At 34.3% G+C, this 26,728-nt stretch overlaps 1 protein-coding gene across 1 annotated transcript in view; it reads left to right on the top strand.

The window, feature by feature from the left end:
• Nucleotides 1-290: 290 nt before the first annotated feature.
• FCHO2 (FCH and mu domain containing endocytic adaptor 2) overlaps nt 291-26,728 on the top strand; it is a 152,213-nt gene continuing 125,775 nt past the window's right edge. The window contains exon 1 of the mRNA XM_051992371.1: nt 291-404. Coding sequence (XP_051848331.1) covers nt 372-404 — 33 coding nt within the window. The 5' untranslated portion in view covers nt 291-371. The remainder of the gene's footprint in view (nt 405-26,728) is intronic.

The raw sequence follows: 26,728 nt of genomic DNA, 5'->3' as shown, positions 1-26,728 counted from the left end.
GCAACCAATAACGTCTCGCAGACGAGGGGAAAGAGGAAAGAGCAGCCGCCAGGGGTCTGGGAACTGAACTGCGGGGTTGGGGGTGGGGGAGTGAGGAAGCAGGGGCGCCGGAGGAAGCGGGGGCGCGTGCGCGAAGCATAGGAGGCGGGGTGAGAGGTCTTGCAGTGGCCGCGATGGCCACTAGGTGGCGCATGCGCCTTGGAGGCGTCCAAGCAGGCCTCGGGGACGGAGGAGGCGGCGGCGGCGGCGGCGGCGGCTGAGGAGGAGGGTGGGGGTGCCGCTGGGGGCCGGGCCCGTGTTTACACAGCGGAGCGGGGGTGGCCGGGAGAGGACACTGAAGCCCGAGTGGCGGCAACAGCAGCAGCGGCACGATGGTCATGGCGCATTTCGTTGAGAGTTTCTGGGTAGGAGAAGGATCTGGCGGCGTTCTGGAAGGGAAGGAGAGGAAGGGAGCCGGTCGGTCGGGTTCAGCGGCAAAGGGGAGCGCCAGAAGCTCGGGCTCGGGGCGGAGGGGGAACCCGTCTCCGGCAAAGCTGACGGAGGGAGGGAGGAAGCAGCCGCGGGCTCTTGGATCTTCTCGTGCTCTCCCGGCCAGTGGCTGTCACTGGGCGAAGCTGCGCCCTGGGCTGGGGGGACAAAGCGCGGTAGGACTGGCGGGGAGTGGGGCTGGACGCAAACGGACCCCTGAGGAGCGGCCCGAGGGCGTGGGCCCATCACTCCCCTAGTAGCGAAGCTCAGACCCTACGACAGAAAAAGGGGAGCACTCCCGCACCCACCTTCGGGCCAGCCTCCTGCTTACCCTTGTGCAGCTCTCCCCCTCCCCCCCCACATTGCTTAGCTCGAAGTCACCCCCCCCTACTCACCCCGCCCCCATCTTTGCTTGGTCTACTAACTTGCCCACTGCATTGCCCTCTGGGCCTATTTATACCAAAAAAAAAAAAAAAGCTTCTAAAAAGTTGAAACGTTAATATTTACGCTTCAATGCATCGAGACCCCCATCCCCTTTTTTTTTTCACCCAGATCTCCTTTTGCCTTCTTCATTTCTGTCGCGACCCTCCTCTGAGCCCTTAATATTAGACACAGAGATTGTTCTTTGAAAAAAAAAAATCACTTCTCTGTCTCCCGTTTCTGAGTCTCTGTATTTTCCTGCAGTTATTGTTTGCAGGATTGGGAAGTACAGTTCAGCCATATACAGGAAAGCAGCATGTTTACAAAAGTAACTGAGATGGATCTCACTTTTCCATCCCTTTGCCAGCTATAGACAGACATTCCATTTTCACTAAAACTTTGAAGTACGGCAAATATTGCATTAACTGGAGGTAGGAGGAAAGGCAATGCTATGGTTTGGTTACTGAACTCAAAAACTTTATTTTTTTACTGTTTCTTTAATTTGGACTTTTCAGAATGCGATTAGTTTATAGAACTTTGAACAACTGTTGATCTTCTTAAATTTTTCTTTCCTCGGAAGTATTGTAAAACCTAGCTGCTAGGTTATGAAAAGGCAATTTATAAGCTGGTATTTTTCCCCCTCAAAATTTCCCCCAATCTTATGTGAAAATTTAAGTTGTTACAAACATTTTGTGTCCGTATTTTTGAAATTCTCTGACTTAATGTTAATTATCATTTGTATTTTTTAAAAATAGTAATTTAGCTTTTTACATAATTACTGATTATAGCAATGGAGTACAAGAATATTTGGGATAATGAAGATCCAGAAAATCCCCAAGCTTCATTCTGTAAAAAGTGCTTTAGACTTTTTTTCCACCAATGTTTTTAATACAACCGAAAATGGTTCAGATAGGAAAATGAGATTGATTCATTTTTACTTCCTTCCCTGCACAGACATCACTGAAAGGCCTTTGTTTGCCCTAATAGATAGAGGTTAAAACCTATGTACTCTACAATGTCTCACATTTAATTCATATTGGCTGTATCATCCTGAGATTTTAGTATCCCAGTCAGCTTAATAAGTCTGTAAGTGGTTGAGCAGTTGCTCATTTTCATTGTAGAGTTTCTCATTGAGAATTCTTTACACAAGTGAAATCACAGGTCTTCCATTCCCTACATCCCCTTTTTCCCCAAGAAGGAATTAAAACTATATAGACTACTGGTTGAGAGTTGGAAGAGCTGGGCCAAAGCCTTCATTTGAATGCTGAGGAAGTTCAGGCCCAGTGAAATGCAGAAATTAGAGCAATGTTGCTCAGGTGACAGAAGGGGGAATTTGAACTCAGGTTCTCTGACTTTTAAGTACAGGATATTTTTCATTATGGCAAGTTACCTCCCATTTAACCTTTGAATCTTATGTAGTATAAAAATATAGAATGTTGTAATGCATAAAGGGATAATGCTTTTGAAGTGAACTAAAATTTGTTGAAGTAAGGCTGTGAGAATGCTACAAACATTTAGGTCTAAATTCTACTATTAGTTTTGTTTCCTTTTTAGCATTCATAAGAATATCTTTCTACTGTAGCATTTTTAAACATTTGTGATAGGAAACATGTCATTCTTAGTTTTAAAGAAGTTTTTTTTCTTTTAAAGTATCGTTCTTGACCAAAATGATTAATAATAATAAAGTGATTAATTCCTTCATTTAGTATTCTATTTTGAAGTTGAGAATGTATTTCAAAACTTCCTTTAGAGCAGGTGTTTTATTGCTGATAAGTAAGTTTTTGCTACACAGTATGGTAACTTTGATATTCAAACTGAAACTGTTTTTCCTTTAAACTAAATTAGTCAGCTAAAATCACTTTGAAAGCAAGAATCTTTGTCTTCCATATAGGAAAACAGTTGTTAACCCCTTCAGTAGAATGCATTACTTGGAAAAGAGATTTATTTGTATTAAAAAAAATTAGAAGTCTGTTGAAGTCCAGTGTAAATGTATACAGCATGAACTGATCTGTGTGGTTACAGTTTTTGCATATGTATATTTAGAGTAGGATAAGATAGTAAGTAGAATGCATATTGGATGTTGAGTCAGAAAAACCTGGATTGAGGGTCTCTGATAGAATTCTTACTAGCTATATGTATGATCTTGGTAAGTCATTTAGCTTCTTAAGTTTTTTTTTTTTTTAACCTTATCCATAAAATGGGAATAAAATTTATGTTACCTAATTCATGGGGTTATTTTAAGGAAAGCTCTTTGTAAAATGGAAAACAAATAAATGTGACTATAATTATTTAAATTTGATGTACTTGAAGTTATCCATAAATAGTTCATTTTATTGCCTAAAATAAGTAATTTGATATTGAATTCCATTATTCTCTCAGTATAGATGATTCTCATATTTGTTTATCTAGGTTTAACTTTTCTCTCTTCATCCAATTTCCCTTTTCAACCTATTGGGCATCTTGAACTGGATATCCTATAGACGTCTTAAATTTAACATGTCCAAAACTGAGCTCTTTCATCTTTCCCCCAAAACCTGCCCCTCTTCCCAACTTTTTTTTTTTTATTATTATATGAGGGCATTATTATCTTCCTAGTCATCCAAATTGGGAAATTAAGTGTTATCCTTAACTCCTCACTCTCTTTATGTCTTTTTTCCCATGTATAACCTGTTGTGAAGCCTGAAGATTCTGTCTTCATAACATCTATCTGCAACAATTCCTTCTCTCCTCTGACATTGCCATTGCCCTGGTTCAGCTGAGATCATCTCATGCCTAACCTACTGCAATAGCTTTCTGATTTGTCTTCCTACTTCAAATCTCTCCGTGTTCCAGTGCATTGTCTATTAAGCTATCAGTGATCTTCTTAAAGCATAGGTCTGACCATGCCACTCCTCCAATTGGAAAACTACAATGTCCTATTATCTTCCAAGTTCAGATATAAACTTTGCCATTTAAAGCTCTTTATGACCTGGCACCTCCCTACCTTTGCATTCTTCTGATGCTTTATTCTCTTCCTCATAATTTATAGTCAGGTGATACTGTACTTCTTACTGTTGTTGGATCAAGACACTCCTGACTTCATGTATTTTCACTGGCCATTGTCCAGGCCTGGAATTCTCTTCCTCCTTATCCCCAATTTGTAGCTTCCTAACTTCCTTTATGTCCCAACTAAAATTCTACCTACTGCAAAATAGTCTTTTTGGTTCTTTCTTCTAGTGCCTGTCCTCTGATACTATCTCTGCCTGTTTTTTGTTTACAGTCATTTGTATATTAGCTTCCTGATTAAGCTGTGAACTCCTTTGAAAAAGAAGCTGTTTTTTCCTCTCTTTGTATCACTAGTATTTAGCACAGTGCCTCACACTAATAAGTTCTTATTAATAAATGCTTCTTGACTTGAACATATTATGTAACTTTATTAAAGAATTGAACAAAAAGTTTATAAACTCTAAATTTCCTAAGTTACTATTAACCAAAAGAAAGATGGGGAAAGGCAAAACTTTCAAGAATACAAAATGACTTATGCACCATATCTTACATAATACTTGTCCAAATATATGGAATTTAGTATAAATTTTAATCTATAACTTAATTGATAACTAATTCTTGTAGTTTAGAGGACTTTCAGATATTGATCATTTAAAGACCAGCTCTATTCATCTCTAAAGAAAAAAAAAAAGTAAAACATTTCTTTCCTAGTTTTTCCTTGAAGTTTTCTCTTTCCTATTAATTCCTCACAACTCCATGTGCAGCAATTCTTTTTAGTGAATATAATTGTCTTATATACACAGACATACCCCAGAAAAATTCTTTGTAGTGTCATAGAACAGACAGGACATTTTAAGACTGTCAAGAAATTCTTGAATTTAATAGTAACAGAAAGCAGGGAATCATAGAATCTCAGATGTCAGACCCCAGAGACTGTCCAGTTCAACTCATATATCTTCAGGAAACCTCTCTACAATAGCTAACCTTTATTTGTAAACCTCTAGTGAGGAGAAACTTATTTCCCACAGAAATACATTACACTTTTGAAAAGCTCTTATTGTTCTACATACTCTTTCTTATATCAAAATCTAACTCTGCTTCTGTTACATTCATCCATTCCTCTTCACATCTACAGAATTTCTGGAGAGAAGCAAAACAATTAAAATCCCTTGTTTACATGACAACTCTTCACGCACTAAAACTATCATGTGTATCCTGCGCATCTCTAGAATCACACTACTTTGATTTGTGGTGCTCAGAACTAAATGGTATTACTAGGAGAGCAGTACTCTTAACATTTCTTGTTTTGGATGCTATGCTTCTCTTAATTTCTTCAATATATGATTGCATTAGTTTCTTTGACTGCTAAGTCATATTATTGATCAGGATTGAGTTTGCAGAACACTAAACCTGGAGAATTATTTTTGTGTGATTTTTTTTTTAATGAAATGGCAAAATTTTATTTAAATAGGGAAAGACAAAGGGCAACTAAGTATACTTTATATGTGGACATAATTTAGCATAATTTGAAATATTTTCCATTATCTTGGATGTTTGCTAAAAATATCCTTCCTGATTTCTTAAGTTATAATTAAAAGAAGCAACCATTAAATCATCATTATCAAGAATCCTAATGTATGCAGAATAATAAGTAATAATAAGTCAAGGATATTACACCTATATAAAAATGTTTGAAGAGGAAGTGAAATTTTTATAGTTTTAAAGCTAGTCAAAATTTATTAAGAGCCTACTGTATATCAGATAGTAAGTCTGAGCTAAATGCTGAGAATACAAAGAAAGTTAAAAGACAGCTCTGTGATCTAATGAAGAAAGGTAGAAAGAACTATATGCCCAGGACTTTGCAAATATTATTTCATTTATTCTAAAATAACCCTGCATGATAGGTAATGTTATTATCTCTATTTTGCAACTGAGGAAACTGAGGCAAACAACTTAAATGACTTGCTCAGAGTCACAGAGTTGGTAAATGTCTGAGGCATATTTTGAATTCAGGTCTTCTTGACTCCAGACCTAATACTATATCCATTGCACCACCTTGCTGCCTTGATCAGGGAAGCAACATGCAAGCAATTATGTACAAACAATCTATTTACAGGAAAGGCTGAGAAAGATCAGAAAAGGATTCCTGTAGAAAGTGAGGGACTTAAACAAAGCCAGGGTAGTTGAAGGGCAGAAATGAGGAGGGAGATAGCATTCCAGACATATAAAAATTTCTGAAGTTTGGAGATGAAGCTATCAGAGATCAGAGGAATTATCTAGTGTAGTTTCCAGATTTTATAGATCAGGAAACTGAGGCCTTGTGTGGGTCAGGAGCTAAACATTTTAATAATCAATTTTAATATTTAAATGGTTTATAACCAATTTTCATTTGCTCTGTTTTGGGAAATATTGTTGATGTATTCAGAGCTAATTATGATTAATTTGGAATTAATTCAAGAAAGTAATTCTTGAACAATGTTTTGAAGGAGGGGAAGAAGAAAATTTGGAAAGGTACAGAAAATGATGTAGGGAGGAGAAAATATGTGAGTCAAGGAAGAGATGGCATGCAGAGTGGATATTATTTTTTTAATTTAGTCAGAGTGGATAGTAAGAAACATAATAAGGCAAGAAAAATATGAGTGCTAATCACTGAATGTTTTTAGAAATCAATTTAAGAGTTTTAAGTTGACTGAGGGTAATTGAAGAATCTGTGAAAACCTTTGAGAAGAGAAACAAGGCAGTTAGAGGAACAAAATGACAGTTGAGGAACATGTAGTTCTATTCTGTTTTGTGTACAGGATGGAGTGAAAGGAAGAAGCTGTAGTTGACAAGTATTTATTAAATATATAAAATTATCTTGTCTTGATTCATCAGGAATACTTCATGTATTTTACCTTTAAGGGTGATACATAAAGCTATGGAAGAGACACAGTAAATAAGCTTAAAGAGAGTAAGTTGGAGAATAGAAAAGATTGACTGTTAAGTTAACTAGGACATAAAATATATTTAATTAGTTTAGTTCTTAAGTTATATACTATCTTAGGTAGTATGTACACTATGTGGAGGAGAAATGACATTTATTTATTCCACATGGTTTTTTATTTTATTTCCTAAGTTTCATGTTTTATAGCACACACAACAAACTACCAACAATTTTTTCCCCCAGGAGAAGAGTTGAACAAAGTACCATAAAAGTGATTATCACTATAAGTACATTTTTTATCTTACCTTTTTGTAATTTACTCTTTGTTAAAAGAAAATACTATGTGCTTCAACTATCTCACATTCTTTCTCCCAGTTTATATTTTAATGCTGGAGAAACTGAGGCAAGATAGAGCTTAGAGAATATTTAATAATTTATTAAAAGGGAGAGATTTACTGGTGCCAAATGGATCCATAGTTTGGTCCCAGGGCTGAATGTATCTATTGTCTCCAAGAATCCAGCAACAATGTGAGTTCTCAATGACATATATACACATAGCTCAGACTCAGGGGGATAGACTGAGGCAGGGGTGGAGTCAGGATGCTGAGAGCGGAGGGACTCTGATAGTGAGGGATACTCCACTGGAGATGGGGGGAGGTATCTTGTTAAGACAGTATCTGATATTCTAATAGCTTGGGATGGGGAGAGGAATTTTGATATTCTAAAACATAAGATATTTTATCCTTATCAAATATTCTGATTAAGAGAGAGGTGGTGGTTTCCACAGGACTGAGCATACAATTATAAGCAGAACAATTAGGGAAACTTGAGTCAGGACTGGGTTACTATTTACATTGTTGGAGACATATAAAATTCTTTTGATGAAGGTTTTATCAACTCTGTTACTTAATATAAGTTTTTCCATTTTTCTCTGAATTCATTATATATTCTAGTCTTTTTAGTGTAATAATATTCCATCATATTAACATACTAGTTTATTCAGTCATTACAATTAATGCCACTATGAATATTTTTGTACATATTGGTCTTTTCTTGATGTCAATAATCTCCTTAAGCTACAAAACCAGTAGTAAAATCACTGAGTTAGAGATTAGAAACAGTTTAGTAACTTTTCTGGCATAGTTTCACATTTTCCAGAATTGTTGAGTCATTCAATTAATTTGTATTTAACTTTATTTTTGAATTTTTCAAAGATAACTTTTTTTACATTAATCCAAATGTCTCATCCTTCCCTACCCAGAGAATCTTCCCTCATAACAAAGATGAAAAAAGAAAAGGGGAAAGTATCTGACAGTATATATAGTATTTCATATTCTTGGTCCCCTAGCTCAGCAGTGAAGACAGGGAGCTAATTCCTACATCTTCTCTTCTATGTCTATATGTCTCTTCTAAACTTAGTTTTTCCTAAGTTCTAGTTACACATTGGGTATGACTGTACATTGAATTTTTTGAACTGAGTATTCCATAGTTATCTCAAAATCAACTTCTGTAGAATGAAACTTATTTTTACCTCTAAATTGACCCCTTTTCCAACTCCCTCTAGTTACCCAGGAATATAGCTTTCGAGTTGACCTTGACTCCATGTCATAATTGAGTTATAGATTTGGGGTTGGGAGCAACCTTAGAGGTCATCTAGTCTATCCTCACTTTATAAATGAGGAAATAGACCCTGGAGCAATTAGTTGAAATCATACATCTAAGTGATAGATTTGGGTTTTGAACCCAGATCTTCTGACTTAAAATCTGGTATGCCATACATACTCCGCCATAATGCCATACAGTTTTCAAATCATTTTGTTGATTCCAACTCTGCTCACATAGGTTTTTTTTTTTGAATTCTGCCCTTAGATCCTCATCATATCTTTTTTGTTTGTTTGTTTGTTTTTTGGTCTCAAGAACTTTCCCCCCTCAATCATATTTTATTTTTCCAATTATATGTAAAGATAGTTTTCAACTATCTTCATTTTTATAGTGTTATATGGTGGTATAAACTACTTCATTTTTGCAAGGTTTTGAGTCCTGATTTTTTCCCTTCCTTTCCTTACCTCTCCCCTTCCCAGAACAGCAAGCAAACTGATGTAAATTATACATATATAATTATTTCAAAAATATTTTCATATTTGTCATGTTGTGAAAGAAGAATCAGAACAAAAAAGAAAAACCACAAGAAAGAAAAAGCAAACCAAAAAAAAAAAAAAAAAAGGATAAAAATAGTGTATTTCAATTCTCAATTCAGTCTCCATGTTCTCTCTTTGGATATGGATGGCATTTTCCAGCCTATGTCCATTGGAATTGCCTTGGATCACTGTATTGCATCCTCATTATATCTTGTGTGGACTATTTCAGTAATTGAATTTGAATTGACCTTTTATTTTTTTAAATAATAACTTCTTATTTTCAAAATATTTGCAAAGATAGTTTTCAACGTCTTATATTCTAAATTTTTTTCACTCCTTTTCCCCACCCCTTTTCCTAGAAGCAAATAAACCAATATATATTAAACATTTGTAGTTCTTCTATATATATTTCCATAGTTACTATGCTACACAAGAAAAATCAGAGAAAGAAAACAAAAAGCAAACAAACAACAAAAAATGTGAAAATATTATGTTGTGATCCACATTCAGTCCTCATAGCCCTTTTTCTGGTTGCAGATGGCTCTCTCCATCACAATGAAAAGAGCCACATCCATCAGAATTGATCATCACATAATTTTGTTGCTCTATACAATATTCTCTTGGTTCTACTCACGTTACTTAGCATCAGTTCATGCAGGTCTCTCCAGACCTTTCTGAAATCCTCCTGTTAATTTCTTATAGAACAATAACCTTCCATAATATTAATATGTCGTAATTTATGCAGCTATTCTCCAACTGATGATCATCCACTCAGTTTCCAATTCCTTGTCACTATAAAAAAGACTGCTACAAACATTTTTGTACATTGGTTCCTTTCTCCTTTTGTATGATCTCTTTGGGATACATGCCCAGTACAGACCCTGCTGGATCAAAGAGTATGCAAAGTTTGATAGCCCTTTAGGTATAGTTGCATATTGCTCTTTAGAATGGTTGAATCGGTTCACAACTTCACCAACAAGATGTTAGTGTCCTAGGTTTCCCACATTCCTTCCAACATTTGTCATTTATCTTTTCCTATATTTTAGCCAATCTGTGACGTGTATGGTGGTACCTCACAGTTGTCTTAATTTGCATTTCTCTGATCAATAGTGATTTAGGGCATTTTTTCATATGACTAGAAATGGTTTTAATTTCTTCATATGAAAATTGTCTGTTTATATCCTTTGACCATTTATGAATTGGAAAATGATTTATATTCTTACAAATTTGAGTCAATTTTCTATATATTTTAGAAACAGAACCCTTTATCAGAACCCTTGGATATAAAATTTCTCCCCAGTTCTTTGCTTCCCTTTTAATCTTGTCTGCATTGGTTTTGTTTGTACGGAAACTTTAAAAATTAATCAGAATTATCCGTTTTGCATTTCATAATGTACTCTAATTCTTCTTTGGCCATAAATTCCTTCCTTCTCTACAGATCTGAGAGGTAAACTATGCTTTGCTCCTCTAATTTGCTTATAATATCACTGGTTATGTCTAATTCATGAATCCATTTTGACTTTATCTTGGTATAGGGTGTTAGGTGTTGGTCAATGCCTAGTTTCTGCCATACTATTTTTCAATTTTGAGTTGATTTTCTTTGCCTTTCAATTTCTCTTTCTTCATATCATTCTCTTTACCATCGCCAAAGTGATGATTTTAAAGCACAGGTTTGTCCCTGTATCTCTTTTCTGCTTTCAATAAACTTCAAACAACCCTATGTTACTTGTGGGATAAGATACAGATTTCTATGTTTGATATTTAAAGCTCATTCATTTTGGCTCCAACTCACATTTCTATACTTATTATATATCATTCACCTCTATACTCCAGTTTAACCAAACTGTTGTTCTTGCTATTCTTCAAACAAGACACTCCTTTCTGTCTTCTGTTTCTGGACTTTTGCAACACTCTGTTCCTGAAGTCTGGAATTCATTGCCTTCTTAACATGGCCTCTTAAAATCTCTAGTTTCACTGACTATAACATGAAACTCTTGCATAAAAGCCTTTCCTGGTTCTCACAGCTCTTAGTAGCTTCCCATCCTGCAAATTTTCTTGGCATTTATTTTGTATGTATTTTTTAACATCCTTATATTTGTACATGTCAACTTTCCCAATAGTCTGTCCTTGAGGACAGAAACTGTTTGATTTTTGTCTTTATGTACCCAGTGCTTTAAAATATCTTTTGGGACATAGTAGATGTTTAATTAATGCTTATTAATTAATTAAGGTGCATTGTCTTAACTTCTGAGTTATATTCATTTCTGTCTTTCTATTTACATTTTTCCAATGTATATACAGTTAATCTGGTTCTGTTTATTTCAGTCTTCCATTGTATCTCGGAATTTCTCATATTTATTGTATTGTGTTACACTAAAAAAAAATTTTAGTTGGTTTCATTGTTCCTCAGTTGATAGACATCTGTATCACAGTATTTTGCTAACATAAAAAGCAGTCTGTGCTTTAACTTTGAACAAGTTAGTGTGATCATTGTCCTTTGTATTTGGCCTGAGTTTTGTTGCATTTTAATGTGATAATTTATATGATCTATATATTGTTCTTTGACTCTGCTTTCTTTACTCTGCATCACTTACAAATGTTATCTTTTTTCTTTTGTCTTTATAATTTGTTATATGTTATGGCACCATGATATTCCAAAAAAGTCATATACCACAATTTGTACAGTCATTCTCTAATTGCTGGGCACATAGTTTGTCTTAGTTGTTCTAAATAGTAGTGCTATAAATATTTTTGTTATTCTTGTCTATAACTTCCTCATGTTATAAACCTAGTCCTGTAGTTACTGGATTAGACCGCGCATCTATAAAAAGATGGACATTTTAGTCTATTCTAGGCAAACTTTGTCATTGACTTTGTTAGTAGAATTTTGATATTGATAGAATCATTTATTTGGAACTTAAAGGAACCTTAGATGCCATCTGGTTCAGTCTGTTCACACGTTAAATTAAGTACTTTAATCTAAAGATATCAAATGTACAAATTGCTGATAAGAGAGTGATTCTAATTTTCTGCAAGTTGCAGATGAAAAAAACATTTCATAACTTTAACAGTTGTAATTGAATTCAGCAGTTTTGTAGTTCTTAATAATTTAGGGAAAAAAAAATTTGCCAGGTACTTCTGCACTTTCTAGTGGATTTCAAAATAAAAAATGGCAGCAATGGTCTATCATTATCAAATTTATGTTTGGTGCTAATAGATATTATAATATTAAAAGAAAAGATTTTGGAATTACTGTTTGAAACATACAATATTTTATGTGTTATATGAGCCCTGTTGGAAAAGGTAAGGGAATAAAATAGATAGATGTAAAAGAATACAAAGGGATAATAATGAAAGTAATAGAAAATGTGGAGATAGAATAATATCTTCTTTTGGAGTGATTGGGAAAAGAGATGGAGGCTGAAAGAGACATTATCTCCCTTATTTATTAGAGAAAGTAAAAGAAAAGATGAGGGAACAATGTATAATCAATTCTTAATTATTATTATACTATTTGTGGATTATTTCCCTGTTCTTGCAACTTGGACATCTAAATCATTTGTCAGTCATTTAAGATGAATCTTAATCAGTAAATCATATTATTTTGTTGAGAGCTTTGAGAGATTTAATGTATAAAAAGGGCAAAACCATTGCTAAATAAAGTTTGTGGATTTCATATTATTTTTCCTCTGCCACATGCTCTGTCCTTATATTCCATCATATGATCCTTGACACTTGAAATAGGCAACATTGCCATAGTTGGTATATATTCATTATCATTGTCACTAATGTCCAATTATATATTTTTTCTACCAAAATGGAAATACAGTAGTGCTAGTTTAATACTTTTGAATTTATAATTATACTGAAAAGTTTTGAGAAAATACCTTTGAATTTTTTTCAGTCATCCTTAATTATGGACTTAAGATTTATTCCATTAGAAACTTTAAGAAGATTCTAGTTTTCCCAGTTTTTTTTTTTTTTTTTTGGATAAGATAAAAATCTAGACAGTCTTTGTGACTTTAGGCTTTAATTTATAATTTAATTTCCTAGTAAATTCCAATGAATTTGACAGAATGATAATTTGAATAGAATAGAACTTGAATAGAATTTCCCAAAGTGATCATGATAATCAAATATAATAATATAGCTTGTAATCTTAAAAAATTAATATATAGATATATATATGCTAATTATTCATTATTGTTGTTGCTAGAGGAGGCTTTAGATGCTGGAAGGCTTGTGTTCCCTAAAGAAACCTTGTTGACTTCAGACCAGTCACTTGAGCCTCTTTAGGAGGGAAAGACTTTGTAATGATTTATAATATATATGATATTTGTGAAAATTTTTAACTTTTTAATTGTAGTAAAATATAGAATGTAGAATTTAGTAATAAAACATTTATATAGTTCCTATGATGCTCCAGGCACTGTGCTCAACACTTTTATAAAGATTATTTCATTTGAGCCAAATAACAACCCCTGGAGATTGTAGTGTTTTCCCCCATTTTACAGTTGAACCTGAGGCAAGCAGAAGTAAAGTGACTTTTCCAAGGTCAGATAGAACTTGGACTTTCTGACTCTTGTCCTGGCACTTCTTCATTGGAAAATCCAGAATTCTGTAAAGTACTTTGACGTGAGCACACATGTTATCCAGTGACAGTAGATACTAAAATTATTGGCTTTCTGTATTTTTGCTTTTCTGTTTACCAGTAGTATTTTAATATATGTTTTTGTCAATTAAGAAATGTTTCTCTAAAAGAATAGATCCAGGAGAATATGTTGTACTCTTCTAACCAAAACTGCTTCAGGCAATAGAAGCTTGTTAAATACTGCAGAAACCCAGGAGAGTAAGTGCACAAAAATGTTATTTGCCTGACTTAAGTATCAATTAAACTAATGAATAATCCAGCTGTAAATAAGCTTGCCACAATTGGGTAAGAATGTCATTTAATTCCAGACTTAAAGACTTCCAACTAGTGAGCAAGGTTTTATGTTGACAATTATAGCATTCCAAAAGCATTTTAACAAACCTTATGATTATAACTATTTTCAAGGTGATGCATAGTAATATAAATAGCTATCCTCCCTGAGGGAAAAATACCTTTTTGAGAGAAATAACTCTTCTACTTTTTACCCTGGTAAGTTTCCATTATAAAAATGTAATACAGATTTATCAGTAAGAAGTGTTTTGAAATTCACTATTCTTGCAGAAGCAAATATTCCAGTGGATAGAGCACTGAACACGGAGTCAGAAAGACCTGTATCCAAATTGAGCCTGGGATACTAGCTGTGATCCTGGCAAATCATTTAACCGCTATCTGCCACAGTTTCCCCAATTCTAAAATGTAATAGCACCTACCTCACAAGGGTTGTTGTGAGGCTCAAATAAGATAATATTTGTAAAAATGCTTAGCACATAATAGTTATTTAATAAATGCTTTTTTTTCCCTGCCTGCTTGCCTTCCATGAAGATCTGAAATTTTTAGTTAATTTAAAATCATATATTTATATTAATGTATTTAGTTATTTTATATTAATATTTTTACTTAAAAGTTCTATAAAGAATAAGTCAGAAATAATTAACAGAGAAGTCACTGGGATTAAGAGGAATTGGGGAAGGTTTCCTGTAGAAGGTCAGATTTGTTGGGACTTAAAAGTTTTCAGTAGTCAAAAAGGAGAAGGGAGAATGCTCCAGGTATAGGAAACAGCCAGAGAAATGCCTGACATCAGAATGTCTTGTTCATGAAGCTTACTGTAACAGAAATATAGTTTCTCAAGATTTATTTTGTTAGAAATTAATATGGAGTTAATATTTCTCAAAATTTTTCTATTTATCTTTTTGACAAATACTTCTTAAATTTAGGTATAGTGTAAAAAAGAATGCGTAAGATTAAAAACATAATGCTTAAAAATAAAGATAAATGTAATGTGAACGTTGCAGAACCCCAGCTAGGGGTTCTTGTCTTCAAATGAGACAAAAAAGTTGTTGAAAAACAGTAGGTAAATTTAAGAATTGTGATAAAATTATAGATATGTCAACAGGGTTCAGAAATCAACTCCGTAAGCCTTATCTCTTTGCCAGGTGTGGAGCAGAGGACAATATGAGTGGAACATTTAATATTAATCTTTCTTTTAGCTAAAGAAACCTTAAGAATCCTCAAATTTAATCCCTTATTTTCTGGATAAAGAAACTGGGCTGAGAGTTTTATGGGCTTAGCCCAATGTTAAACTAGAGACATAGAAATTTAGGAGTGGGGAGGGACTTTTCTATAATTAATCAGGTTAAGAAATTGTACCTTTCCTGTGCATTTGCTATCTGCAAATGCCAAAAATTTAGGCACTTAGGGATAATTTAGGAAAATTATCAAAGTAATTTTCCTAAAGTGCATCTGATAATTGTGTGAAGGATAGATAAAATGGATATTTGAGATAGGGATACTAATTTAGGAAGATTGTGGAATAGTTCAGGTGAGAGGAGCTAATGATCTTAAAACTAGATTGATAGCAGTCTGAGTGGAGGGAAAAGGTTGGATGTGGAGGTATAAAGGACATATAGATATTATGTAGAAAATCTGGGATTTAATTCCTGTTTATTTTTTTATTATTATTTTTTATTTTTTAAAATAACTTTTTCTTGACAGAACCCATGCCAGGGTAATTTTTTACAACATTATCCCTTTCGCTCTCTTCTGTTCCAGTTTTTCCCTTCCCACCCTCCACCCCCTCTCCCAGATGGCAAGCAATCCTATACATGTTAAATAGGTTACAGTATATCCTAGATACAATATATGTGTGCAGAACCGAACAGTTCTCTTGTTGCACAGGGAGAATTGGATTCAGAAGATAGAAATAACCCGGGAAGAAAAACAAAAATGCAAGCAATTTATATTCATTTCCCAGTGTCCTTTCTTTGGGTGTAACTGCTTCTGTCCATCTTTGATCAATTGAAACTGAGTTAGATCTCTTTGCCGAAGAAATCCACTTCCATCAGAATACATCTTCATATAGTATCGTTGTTGAGGCATAGAATGGTCTCCTGATTCTGCTCATTTCACTTAACATCAGTTCATGTAAGTCTCGCCAGTTCTCTCTATTCATCCTGCTGGTCATTTCTTACAGAACAATAATATTCCATAACATTCATATACCACAATTTACTCAATCATTCTCCAATTGATGGGCATCCATTCATTTTCCAGCTTCTAACCACTACAAACAGGGCTGCCACAAACATTTTGACACATACAGGTCCCTTTCCCTTTAGTATCTCTTTGGGGTATAAGCCCAGTAGAAACACTGCTGGATCAAAGGGTATGCACAGTTTGATAACTTTTTGAGCATAGTTCCAAATTGCTCTCCAGAATGGTTGTAATCCCTGTTTAACTCCAAATTTAGAGCTTGTCTTATGCCACACGCTATCTTCTAAATTTTCTGGTGCATTTGATCTTTTTAAATACTGACTCCTGAGTTTTTGATTAAATTTTTATTTCTAGTGTTTGTTTTGGTAGATTGGACTCCATGACACTTTTTAGCTCTAAGATTCTGTGATATAAGGAAAGATGATTTTTTTTTTTTTAAGTTTTAAGTTAAACCATGCTTTTCTTAATTATAATTCTAATCAACTAATATGCCAATTAGATGTAATATTTAAATATTTATTATTTATTAAATATTTAATTTATCTCTAAACACTTGCTATGGACTAGACTTCTTTATCTTCATCTATCATCCATCCCTACCTCCCACTAATTTTTTTCTTTGGAAACTAATCAAATCAGCGTACCCATTACTTTTGGAAAGTGTGCTACTTAATTGCTCTATGATTCTACTCTGAATCTCTGTGACTCCCCAGATCAGAAAACTCTTCCCTGGTTATCCTATACATATTATTTCCTTCTATTAACACGTAAGCTTTCTTGAATGCAGGAAATATCTTTCTCTCTCTTTCTTTCTGTCTCAATCTGTCTCTTTGTCTCTCTCTGTCTCTGTGTGTGTGTGTCTCTCTCTCTAATGTATGGGTGTAAGTGTTTGTGTCCTTAGATCCTTAGGATTTAGCTTAGTGTCTGACACATATGGTAAATACTTTTTCATTCATTCAACCAACTTTCATTTGACAAACATTTATTAAGTGCAATATAATCTAATTGGGATAGATGGAGGATGAGATGTGTACTTCAATATATTCACAAGCTTATTAATGTGAATATTCCCTCCAGTGGTATGGATCCTGTCCACAACACTTTCTCATCTTGTATAGTTCCTCTCTTATATTTTCCCATAAATCCTTCCGAAGACATCTGAAATGCTTCCTCTAGATCTTTTAGCATTCTATGGGTACCAAAGCCATATTACAATTGTATATTTATTACTTATTACTATTCTGTCTGCATGAAGATTCACCTTTCAAATTCGTATTTCCTGGATATCTAAGTTATTTTTGATATACTACAGCCTATTTATGTCTTCCATACATCTCTCTGTTGCCTCCCTGTCACTTTGTTGTCTCCAGACTGTATTCATCTTTTTTATTATTATTATTATAGCTTTTTATTTACAAGATATATGCATGGGTAATTTTTCAGCATTGACACTTGCAAAACCTTTTGTTCCAGTTTTTCTCCTCCTTCCCCTCACTTTCTCCCCCAGACTAATACATGTTAAATATGTTAAAGTATATGTTAAATACAATATTTATATACATATCCGTATAGTTATTTTGTTGCATAAGAAGAATTGTACTTTGAAATAATGTACAGTTAGCCTGTGAAGGAAATCAAAAATGCAAGCAGACAAAAACAGAGGGATTGGAAATTCACACTCATTTTTCAGAGTTCTTTTATTGGGTGTAGTTGGTATTCATTCCTGAACAAATGGAACTGATTTGGTCCATCTCATTGTTGAAGAGAGCCATGTCCATCAGAATTGATCACCATATAGTATTGTTGTTGAAATATATAATGATCTCCTGGTCCTGCTCATTTCACTCAGCATCAGTTCATGTAAGTCTCTCCAGGCCTTTCTGAAATCTTCCTGCTGGTCATTTCTATTACAGAACAATAATATTCCATAACATTCATATGTCACAATTTATTCAGCCATTCTCCAATTGATGGGCATCCACTCAGTTTCCAATTTCTACCACTACAAAGAGGGCTGTCACAAAATTTTTGCACATACAGGTCTCTTTCCTTTCTTTAAGATATTTTTTGGATATATGCCCAGTAGAAACACTGCTGGATCAAAAGGTATGCACAGTTTGATAACTTTTTGAACATAGTTCCAAACTGCTCTCCAGAATGGCTGGATGTATTCACAATTCCACCAACAATGTATCAGTTTCCCAGTTTTCCCACATCCCCTCCAACATTCAGCATTATCTTTTCCTGTCATCTTAGCCAATTTGAGAGGTGGTAGTGGTATCCCAGAGTTGTCTTAATTTGCATTTCTCTGATTAATAATGAGTTGGAGCATCTTTTCATATGGCTAGAAATAGTTTCAATTTCTTCATCTGAAAATTGTTCATATCCTTTGACCATTTATCAATTGGAGAATAGCTTGATTTCTTATAAATTAGAGTCAATTCTCTATGTATTTTGGAAATGAGGCCTTTATCAGAACCTTTGACTGTAAAAATGTTTTCCCAGTTTATTGTTTCCCTTCTAATCTCCAGGCTGTATTCATCTTGAGAAACCAATTATTCATCCTGAAAAATCACTCCAACCCTGGAATTTCATGCAATGGAAGTATTGTCTGATTCCTGTAGGCTTTTCCTCTGATTAGATGGTTCCTCCTAGAACTTCTATTTAAGGAGTACACTCAGGGTGGCCACGTTTCATTCCTTTGCAGGGGACACTATGGAGTTTTTCAGTTATGTTCCATTCCCTGCAACCCAAGCTTCCTTTTGCCTTCTCTTCTCAAATTAGAATGCAATTTTTTGAGGGCAGGTACTATCTTCCTTTTTGTATTCACAAAGTTTTGTTACATAATAAGTCCTGAAACAAATATTTCTGGCTGGCAGACTCATACTTATTGCTTCTTCAATTGATTTTCACCCATTTAGCATCTCAGAGAAAGTGTTGGTTTTAAAAATAAGTAAATGAAGTTTTATGTCTGTGAGGTGCTTGGGATCATTGAAATTACTTAACAGTTTCTGAAATGCAACTCAGCTTTCTTCCTTACTTCCTATTCAATTCTAAACTTTTAGTTTATTGTCTTTTTGCTATTTGTTCAAATTATAGACTGACAATTAATAACCTGTCCAATTCATGGATTCTTAACCTTGTTACAGTCATAGACTCCCTTTGGTAATTGGTGAAGTCACTGGACCTCTTCTCAAAGTAATGGTTTTAAATAATTGAAAGAATTGCTAAATTTTAATTTGAGGTTAATGAAAAAGAAAGATGCAATTCTTTTTTTTTCCCCATTCAAACTCACAGACTCCTTGTCCATGGCCCCCAGGAGTTAAGAACTCCTGTTGTAGATAGAATTTTCTTCATCTGTTTGTTTTTTCTCTTGTGGATTGTTAGAAGTCTTTTTTGAGTAGTAAATCTTTTTTGTAGGGCTACATGATCCACAAGATAGATTGTCAGTCCTGACCTCTTATCTCTCTAGAAAGTCATTTTCATTTGGAAAAAAGCCTAGTTATAATAAGTTGTTTCATGTGTTGGTGCAAAAGAGCAGATTATGCCAGGACTTTATCATGCATCTAGAATCATTGTCCATTATATATTCAAATATAAACATGTCCTATTTATCCATAAGTGTTGGGGAATTCATTCAGCCAACATTTATAAAGTGCTTACTATTTGTAAGGGATCTTGTTAGAACACAAGGGATGAAAAGACAAGAATGAAAACAGTTCCCTCCTATGAGTACCTTACATTATACTGGAGAGAAAATATGTGTATAGGCAAGTAATACACGGTAATTTGACAAGAGAGACTAATAACTTCAGGCATCAGGAAAGGTTTCTTCAAGAAAACAATAGCATTTCTCTCTGAGCCTTGAGGAAAGCTAAAGATTTTGAGAGGCAAGATGGAGGAAGCCATTCTCCGTATATTCAAAGCATGTAGGTAGGAGGAGTGTCGAGGTTGAGGAACAGCTAGTCAAACAATTTTCTTGAGACTACGCGTTCATGAAGGGAGAGTAAAATAAATTGTCTAAAAAGGTCAGAAAGGAAATTGTTTTGTCAGGTCACCTGGCAACCTAACAAAGGAATCCAGTGGTCTTTTTTCAGTCTTTATCCTTCTTGATCTTTTTGCTGTTTTTGACAATGTTAATCATCCCCTTCTAAGTGTACTTTTTTCCTCTAGCAGTTTCATACACACCAGAATTTTCTGGTTTTCCTTACTCTTCAATCACTCCTCTGATTCGTTTCCTTGTTCCTGCACCCTCTCTTTGCTCATCTAATGTAGGTGTTCCAAGAATCTGGTAGACTTAGACATGCTCAAAGTTTTGAAACTATGAAGATATCAAGCATGTATTTAGGCCTCTCACTTTTGAACTCAAGATCCACATCCTCAGCTCCATATAAGACAATATAACTAAAACTTATTGATAAAGTGGAAAGGGAAACATTGGGATTTGAAATAGAAAGAGTTGTGTTCAGTTTGTAGCCCTATTACTGAATAGCTTTTTGAGTTTGGGGGAATTATTAATGTCTCTGACTCTCAGTTTCTTAATCAGTAAAATGAAGACAATAATATATTTGTCTATTTCATTGGGTTGTTGTAAGGTTTGAGTGAGAAAATGTTTATGAAACTCTTTGTAACCTATAAACACTATATAACTACTATCTGTTTTTATGTGCCAAGAAGAATTCATTATGTTTTCCCTTCATTCTTCTTTGTAACCTTACTGACCTCACTATTTCTGTTTATTGTGTCAACATTTGGTGTCATCCATTTCCCCATGGCCATAACTTTGGGGTTTATCTTTTACTCTGACTTCCCTATTTGTGTTAAAGGTTCTATAAGACAAATGGTTTTGTCACCATCTTACCATCCTTATTCAGATTTGTTCCCTTCTTTCTACTCTTAACTCAAACCAATTTTGAGTTAGATAAAGTTTTCATTATCTTTTGCCTGGGACTATTGCAAATGAACTTATATTTTTATCCTTGCATTTTTGGACCATCTTCCACACAGCTAATGCATAGGTTGAATGATATCACTTCCCTTAAGATTTTTCAGTGCTTACTCATTGCCTTTAGAAAAAACACAAATTCTTCTAGTATTTTAATCTTTTCATAACTTGGCTTTAGCTTGTTTTTCCAAGTCCGTTTTCAAATTATTCCATTTTCAAGCTCAACTTGTTCCTGTATATGTTTATGTTCTATTCTGTTTGCTGCTTTTTGCACAGGCATTCTATTATGTTTTACTTCTGCTTCTGGAACTCGTGACTCCCTTTAGTGCTCAGTTGAGTCTTCTGCGAGAGATATTTCCGTTTCAGCTCCCAATAAGGCAATGCCTTTTATCCTGTTTCCCTGTCACTATATATTTATATGTATACTGTATTTTCATTTGAATAGTAGATGTTTTCCTCTTGGAAGATGTAAGCTCTTTGAAGGTATTCAGTGCCCTCCACAATTTGAGGTCTAGCTTTCCTTACTCCTTTTCCATGTATTATATGACATGGCCATATTAGACTACGTCTGCCCCTGATTCTCATATTATTACCTATATCAGGTATAATTCTCTTCTTGTCTTCTGTCAAATTCCTACTCATCCTTTAAACCAAAAATCAAATATTATCTATTTCTAATCTACCCTTCCATAACAGCCTTATTTTATAATTTGCTAAGGCTTTAATGAAATATTGTATGTCTTCAATATGTGTTATCTTATCTATTTTGTACATATTAAATTCTGTGAAGTCAAAAGTCCCTTTTAATTTAAATTTTGTAATTTAGGGTGAGTAGAGAACTTTGATCGTAAACACTGAAGAAATAGTAATGGTAGACCCCCAAATGTTTTTCTTTTCATTTAATTAGCAATGTTGAGTATATAATGTTAATTTTACTTTCTTCACACTTTATATTTCTTTACTCATTATAATGAAAAAACATGAGGAATGTAGAATCTACCAGTTTGCTCAATTTTTCCTCAATTACTAGACATGTAGATTATTGCTATGGGCCTGCTAGTGGCTGCTGGGGATCTAATTCTGTCCAGCAGAATAGATCCTTTCCTGTGAGAAGATGATAAGGAGACTGTGAGAGGCAGATGTATTCTCTGACTTCTTTCCTCTTTCCTGCAATTTATTTTATTCCTGATTCATAAGCAACATCTACATCAGTAAAAGCTGATTTGCAATTCCTTAAAGTGTGTTATGATTCATAGTTGTGGGGGCTTTCTGGAGAACTGACCTGTTCTTTCACACTTAGATGTGACCTTTAACAATTCCCCATTTTTTGTTCTATGGGAATACGATTATTTTTCCCCCAAGAGTAAGTTTGTCCAATATTGTGAAGGAGCTGTTATCTGAGTCTGAATATTGAGGAATGCAAACAGCACTATTCCTCTGGATGGTTGCTGGGTGAGATGCTATAGCAGGTGTTGAATCTTATGAGATATAATTTACTGACATCATCTAACATCATAATAGTCCATTGTGGAGGCAAACTTTCTGACCAATGGAGAAGTTGGATTGTAGTCAGAGCAGGCACTTTTCATATGTTCCTCATCAGTCTCCTGGCTCAGCTCTTTGGTGTGTTAGCCCATTTTAATTACCCCGACTGAAAAAGTCTTACCAGGGTCTCTTCTCCCTTTCCTTCCCCGTGAGTTACTGAAGGAACTCTCCTGAGAGAATCCTACTCATGAACAGCTCTCGAGGTTCTGCTGCTTCTGTTTCTTGTGCTACATGTTGGGCACCATTTGATACAGGAGCTACCTGATAATGGCTGCTGGGAATCTAATTCTATCCAGTAAAATAAATCCCTTTGCATGAGAGGATAATAATGATATAAGGAGATTGAGAGGCAGTTGCATTCTCTAACCTTTCTCCTCCTGCCTCTAATTTTTCATTTCCAATTCACAAGCATCATCTGCCTCAGTGAAGGCTGATTTGCAATTACTTCAAATGTTATGATTCATAGATATGGGAGTTTTCAAAGAATCGACCTGCCCTTTTACACTTAGGCATGGTTCTTAATCGATTATATTTTATTTTTTGTTGTTGTAAGTAAAACTGCCAAAATTTTTGTATACCCTATTTTCTGTGGTTTCCTCCTCAAAAGTATTTATTTTGGAGAAAATAATGCAAAATATAGAATTGAGAGCTGCAATAGTTTATGAGAAAGGAAGCAAATGGCCTGTGAATTCATGATTCTCTTGAGTTGCAAAGTCTCTTACCCCCTGCTTACTTCAACTATCTTATCATTTCTGCCATCTTACTCACATTCTTATTGCTTAGTTGTGGAACTATGGCCTTTAAACATAAAAGTGTGGACGTTGTCAATCTGAGCACTTTTGGATGTCAGCCAATAGTGTACAGTGGATAAGAGCATAAGACTTGGAGGCAGGAAGACTGGAGTTTGAATTGTAAGTGAGACAATATTATGTGACCTGGGCAAGTCACTTAATCTCTCTTAGCCTCAGTTTCCTTACTGTAAAATAGAGATAATAAGATCTATGTCATAGGAATGTGAAGATCAAGAGATAATATCTTGATGTACTTTGTAACTCTTACAAAACTAGCTATTTGCTTTCTCTTCCTGCCCTCTAATTTGTTGCTGCCAGTCTCTTGGGGATTTGGAGATAAGGTGTGTGATGGACAAGTATAAAAAAATCAGAGTAAATGGAATTTGAATGAGGAACTTAAATGGTTCTGTTATAAGCAAAATGCACCAGCTTTAGTTGCCTCAAGTTTGGTAGTATCAAAGCATGGTTGTTTATGTGGGATATTGAGAGCAGGCCTTAAAATCAGGAAAATTTGGCTTTGTGTTTTTTCTTTTCTCTAGGATTAATCTTTCATTTAACCTCAGGCCCATTGGCAACTTTGTTGCAGTCCTGACAACACATATTATTAAGTGTCTACCTCCTTTATGCAAAGCATTGAACTAAGGACAGAGGCAGTACACCTAGAGGTAGCCAGGAGGCACAGTGGATGCAGCTTTGGACAAGGGGTTAGGAAGACCTGAGTTCAGTTCCAAACTCAGACACCTAATAGCTGTGTGAACTTGAGCAAGTCATTTAACTGTCGCAATTTCTTCATAAGATGGAAATAATAGCACCTATTTTCCAGTGTTACTGTGAAAATCAAATGAAATAATACTTGTAAAGTGCTTTGCAAACCTTAAAGCTTTGTATAAATAATAGCTATTATTATTATACTATTATCATTATTACTTTTATGACATTGATATAGGAAATTCTTCACTAAAGTTCATTATACCAACAAAATCACAGGTTTGGTTAAAAAAAATGTAGCTTTATTGGAATCTATTTGACAATATTTAGAATAGCTGAATTTTGAATAGATTTGGTATCACAGGCCTGTATATGAGTAATAGAATCAGAAGAGAGCCAGATTCATGACTGCTTGTTGTAGTCCATAAGTTTATACAACCAACCTTGACCTAAATTACTAATGGTAATTTTAGGTTCTTCTATTGGGAAAAAATGATCTTTGGAGCAGAGAGTGACAGAACCTTCTAATATCATTAATACAGGTAGCTCTTGGTGAGGAACTTTTTTTTCCAAGGCAGGTTGACACTGTCTCCCCACCTTATAGATATATCTAAGAGCTTCCTAGAGCTCTAGAAGTTAAGTAACTGGCCCAGGATCACATAGCTAGTAAGGATTAGAGATTGAATTGGAGCCCAAGTTTTCCTGATTTGGAGACCAATGATGTATCTACTATGGAAGGTTGCCTCTCTATTATTTGGATGGCACAAAATAATTCAGAAGGCCAAAGTTAGTTGCTAAATATGTTCCTATCTTTTAACTTGAAATTAAAAAATCCAAACATTTAATTGAAATTTTTTTCAGTTGAAATATTTGTTCAGAAAAGACCTTAGTTAGGCTTTTGTTTTTTTTTTTTAAATGTTTGGGAAGAAATGCTCAACATTCTAAAGAATGATTATAGGGCTGAAATGTATCTTATGTAACAAAATACACATTTGCCATACAATTTGATGAGCTTATTAGGGACTCTTCAGCATAACTGGAAGTTCCTATAATCTGTTTCCTGTTTTCTTTGAGTTGTGGAAAAAGCTGGTTTCAGATTGCATAATATTTGCTTACAGGATTGTTTTCATTTACAACAAATATACTTTAGCATTAGGTTTTTTTCCTTCTATTACAGAGAAATCAAATTGGATGGCTTAACTGTATGTTTTTTAAAATTTTCAGTAATATTTATTTTTTCAAATACATGTAAAAATAAGTTTCAATATTCATTTTTCCTTTTTTATAACAATTTTTTATTTTCCAAAATATATGCAAAGATAATTTTCAATATTCACCCTTGCAAAACCTTGTGTTTCAAATTTTTTTCTTTCTTTTCATCTTTCCCCCCTTTCCCCCCTCCCCCCCGTCCAGATGGCAAGTAATCCAATATAGGCTAAACATATGCAATTCTTCTAAACATTTTCACATTTATCATGTTGCAAAAGAAAAATCATATCAAAAGAAAAAAATGAGAAAGACAAAAACAAACAAACAGCAAAAAAGTGAAAATACTATGCTAAACCACATTCGTCTTCACAATTTTTTCTGGCTGTAGATGGTACTTTCCATCACAAGTCTATTGGAATTGCCTTGAATCATCTCATAGATGATAAGACAAAATCCATCACAGTTTAACATGATATAATTTTGTTACTGTGTACATTGGTTTTGTTCACTTCACTCAGCATCAGTTCATATAAATCTTTTCAGGCCTTTCTAAAATAAGCCTACTGATCATTTCTTATAGAACAGTATTTCATTACATTTGTATACCATTACTGATTCAGCCATTCCCCAGCTGATGGGCATCCACTCAGTTTCCAGTTCCTTGCCACTGCAGAAAGGACTGCTACTAACATTTTGCACGTCAACATACATTTTTGTAAGATTTTGTATTCCAAATGTTTCTCCCTCCCTATCTTGCCTCCTCTTTCCCCAAAACATCAAGTAATCTGATATAGGTTAAATATGTGAACTTCTTTTAAACATATTTCCATATTTGTCATGTAACTGAATAGTTGAAAAAAGGAAACTGCCAAATCTAATTTGTCAATTCTTAAAATATTTAATTAGCTTTTAAGGACTATTTAGATTTTACTTTTTTTTTTTTTTTTTTTGCTACTAATAATGGGCTTTCATATTAAGAAATAAAGCTAATTTAAAAATTGAGCATTGATGTTTAAATGAATTCTGGTATATTAAGTATATTATGAGTCATTTGTATATTTTATAAAGTACACATTTAAAATCATATTTCTTTTCACTTTGATTTGCTGGTGTTTTGCTTTTTGAATCTTAATCAACTTTGTCATTCATAGAGTTTTAATTTTGTTCATGATTATACAGCACTAAGATGTATAGTATGCCAGAGAGTATTATTTGCCCTTTCTGGTGATTAAGCTAAGATTTCTTATCAAGACCAATTTTAAACAAATTAGATACTACTTTCCTTTATTGAAACCTGTTATTCTTATGTTTTTCCTTTCTCAAATTCACCAAAACATAAAAATAGATCATGGATTAGAATCTAAAGTGTATTATGATAACCATTTTTGATTACACCCTGAGTTAAAGATAGTGGAACCATTTAACATCTGTTAAAAAAAAAAAAAAACCTTTCTG

The sequence above is a fragment of the Antechinus flavipes genome, chromosome 1 (genome assembly GCF_016432865.1).
Source record: "Antechinus flavipes isolate AdamAnt ecotype Samford, QLD, Australia chromosome 1, AdamAnt_v2, whole genome shotgun sequence".
Taxonomy (NCBI): Eukaryota; Metazoa; Chordata; class Mammalia; order Dasyuromorphia; family Dasyuridae; genus Antechinus; species Antechinus flavipes.
This window is presented reverse-complemented; position numbering and strand designations above follow the sequence as displayed.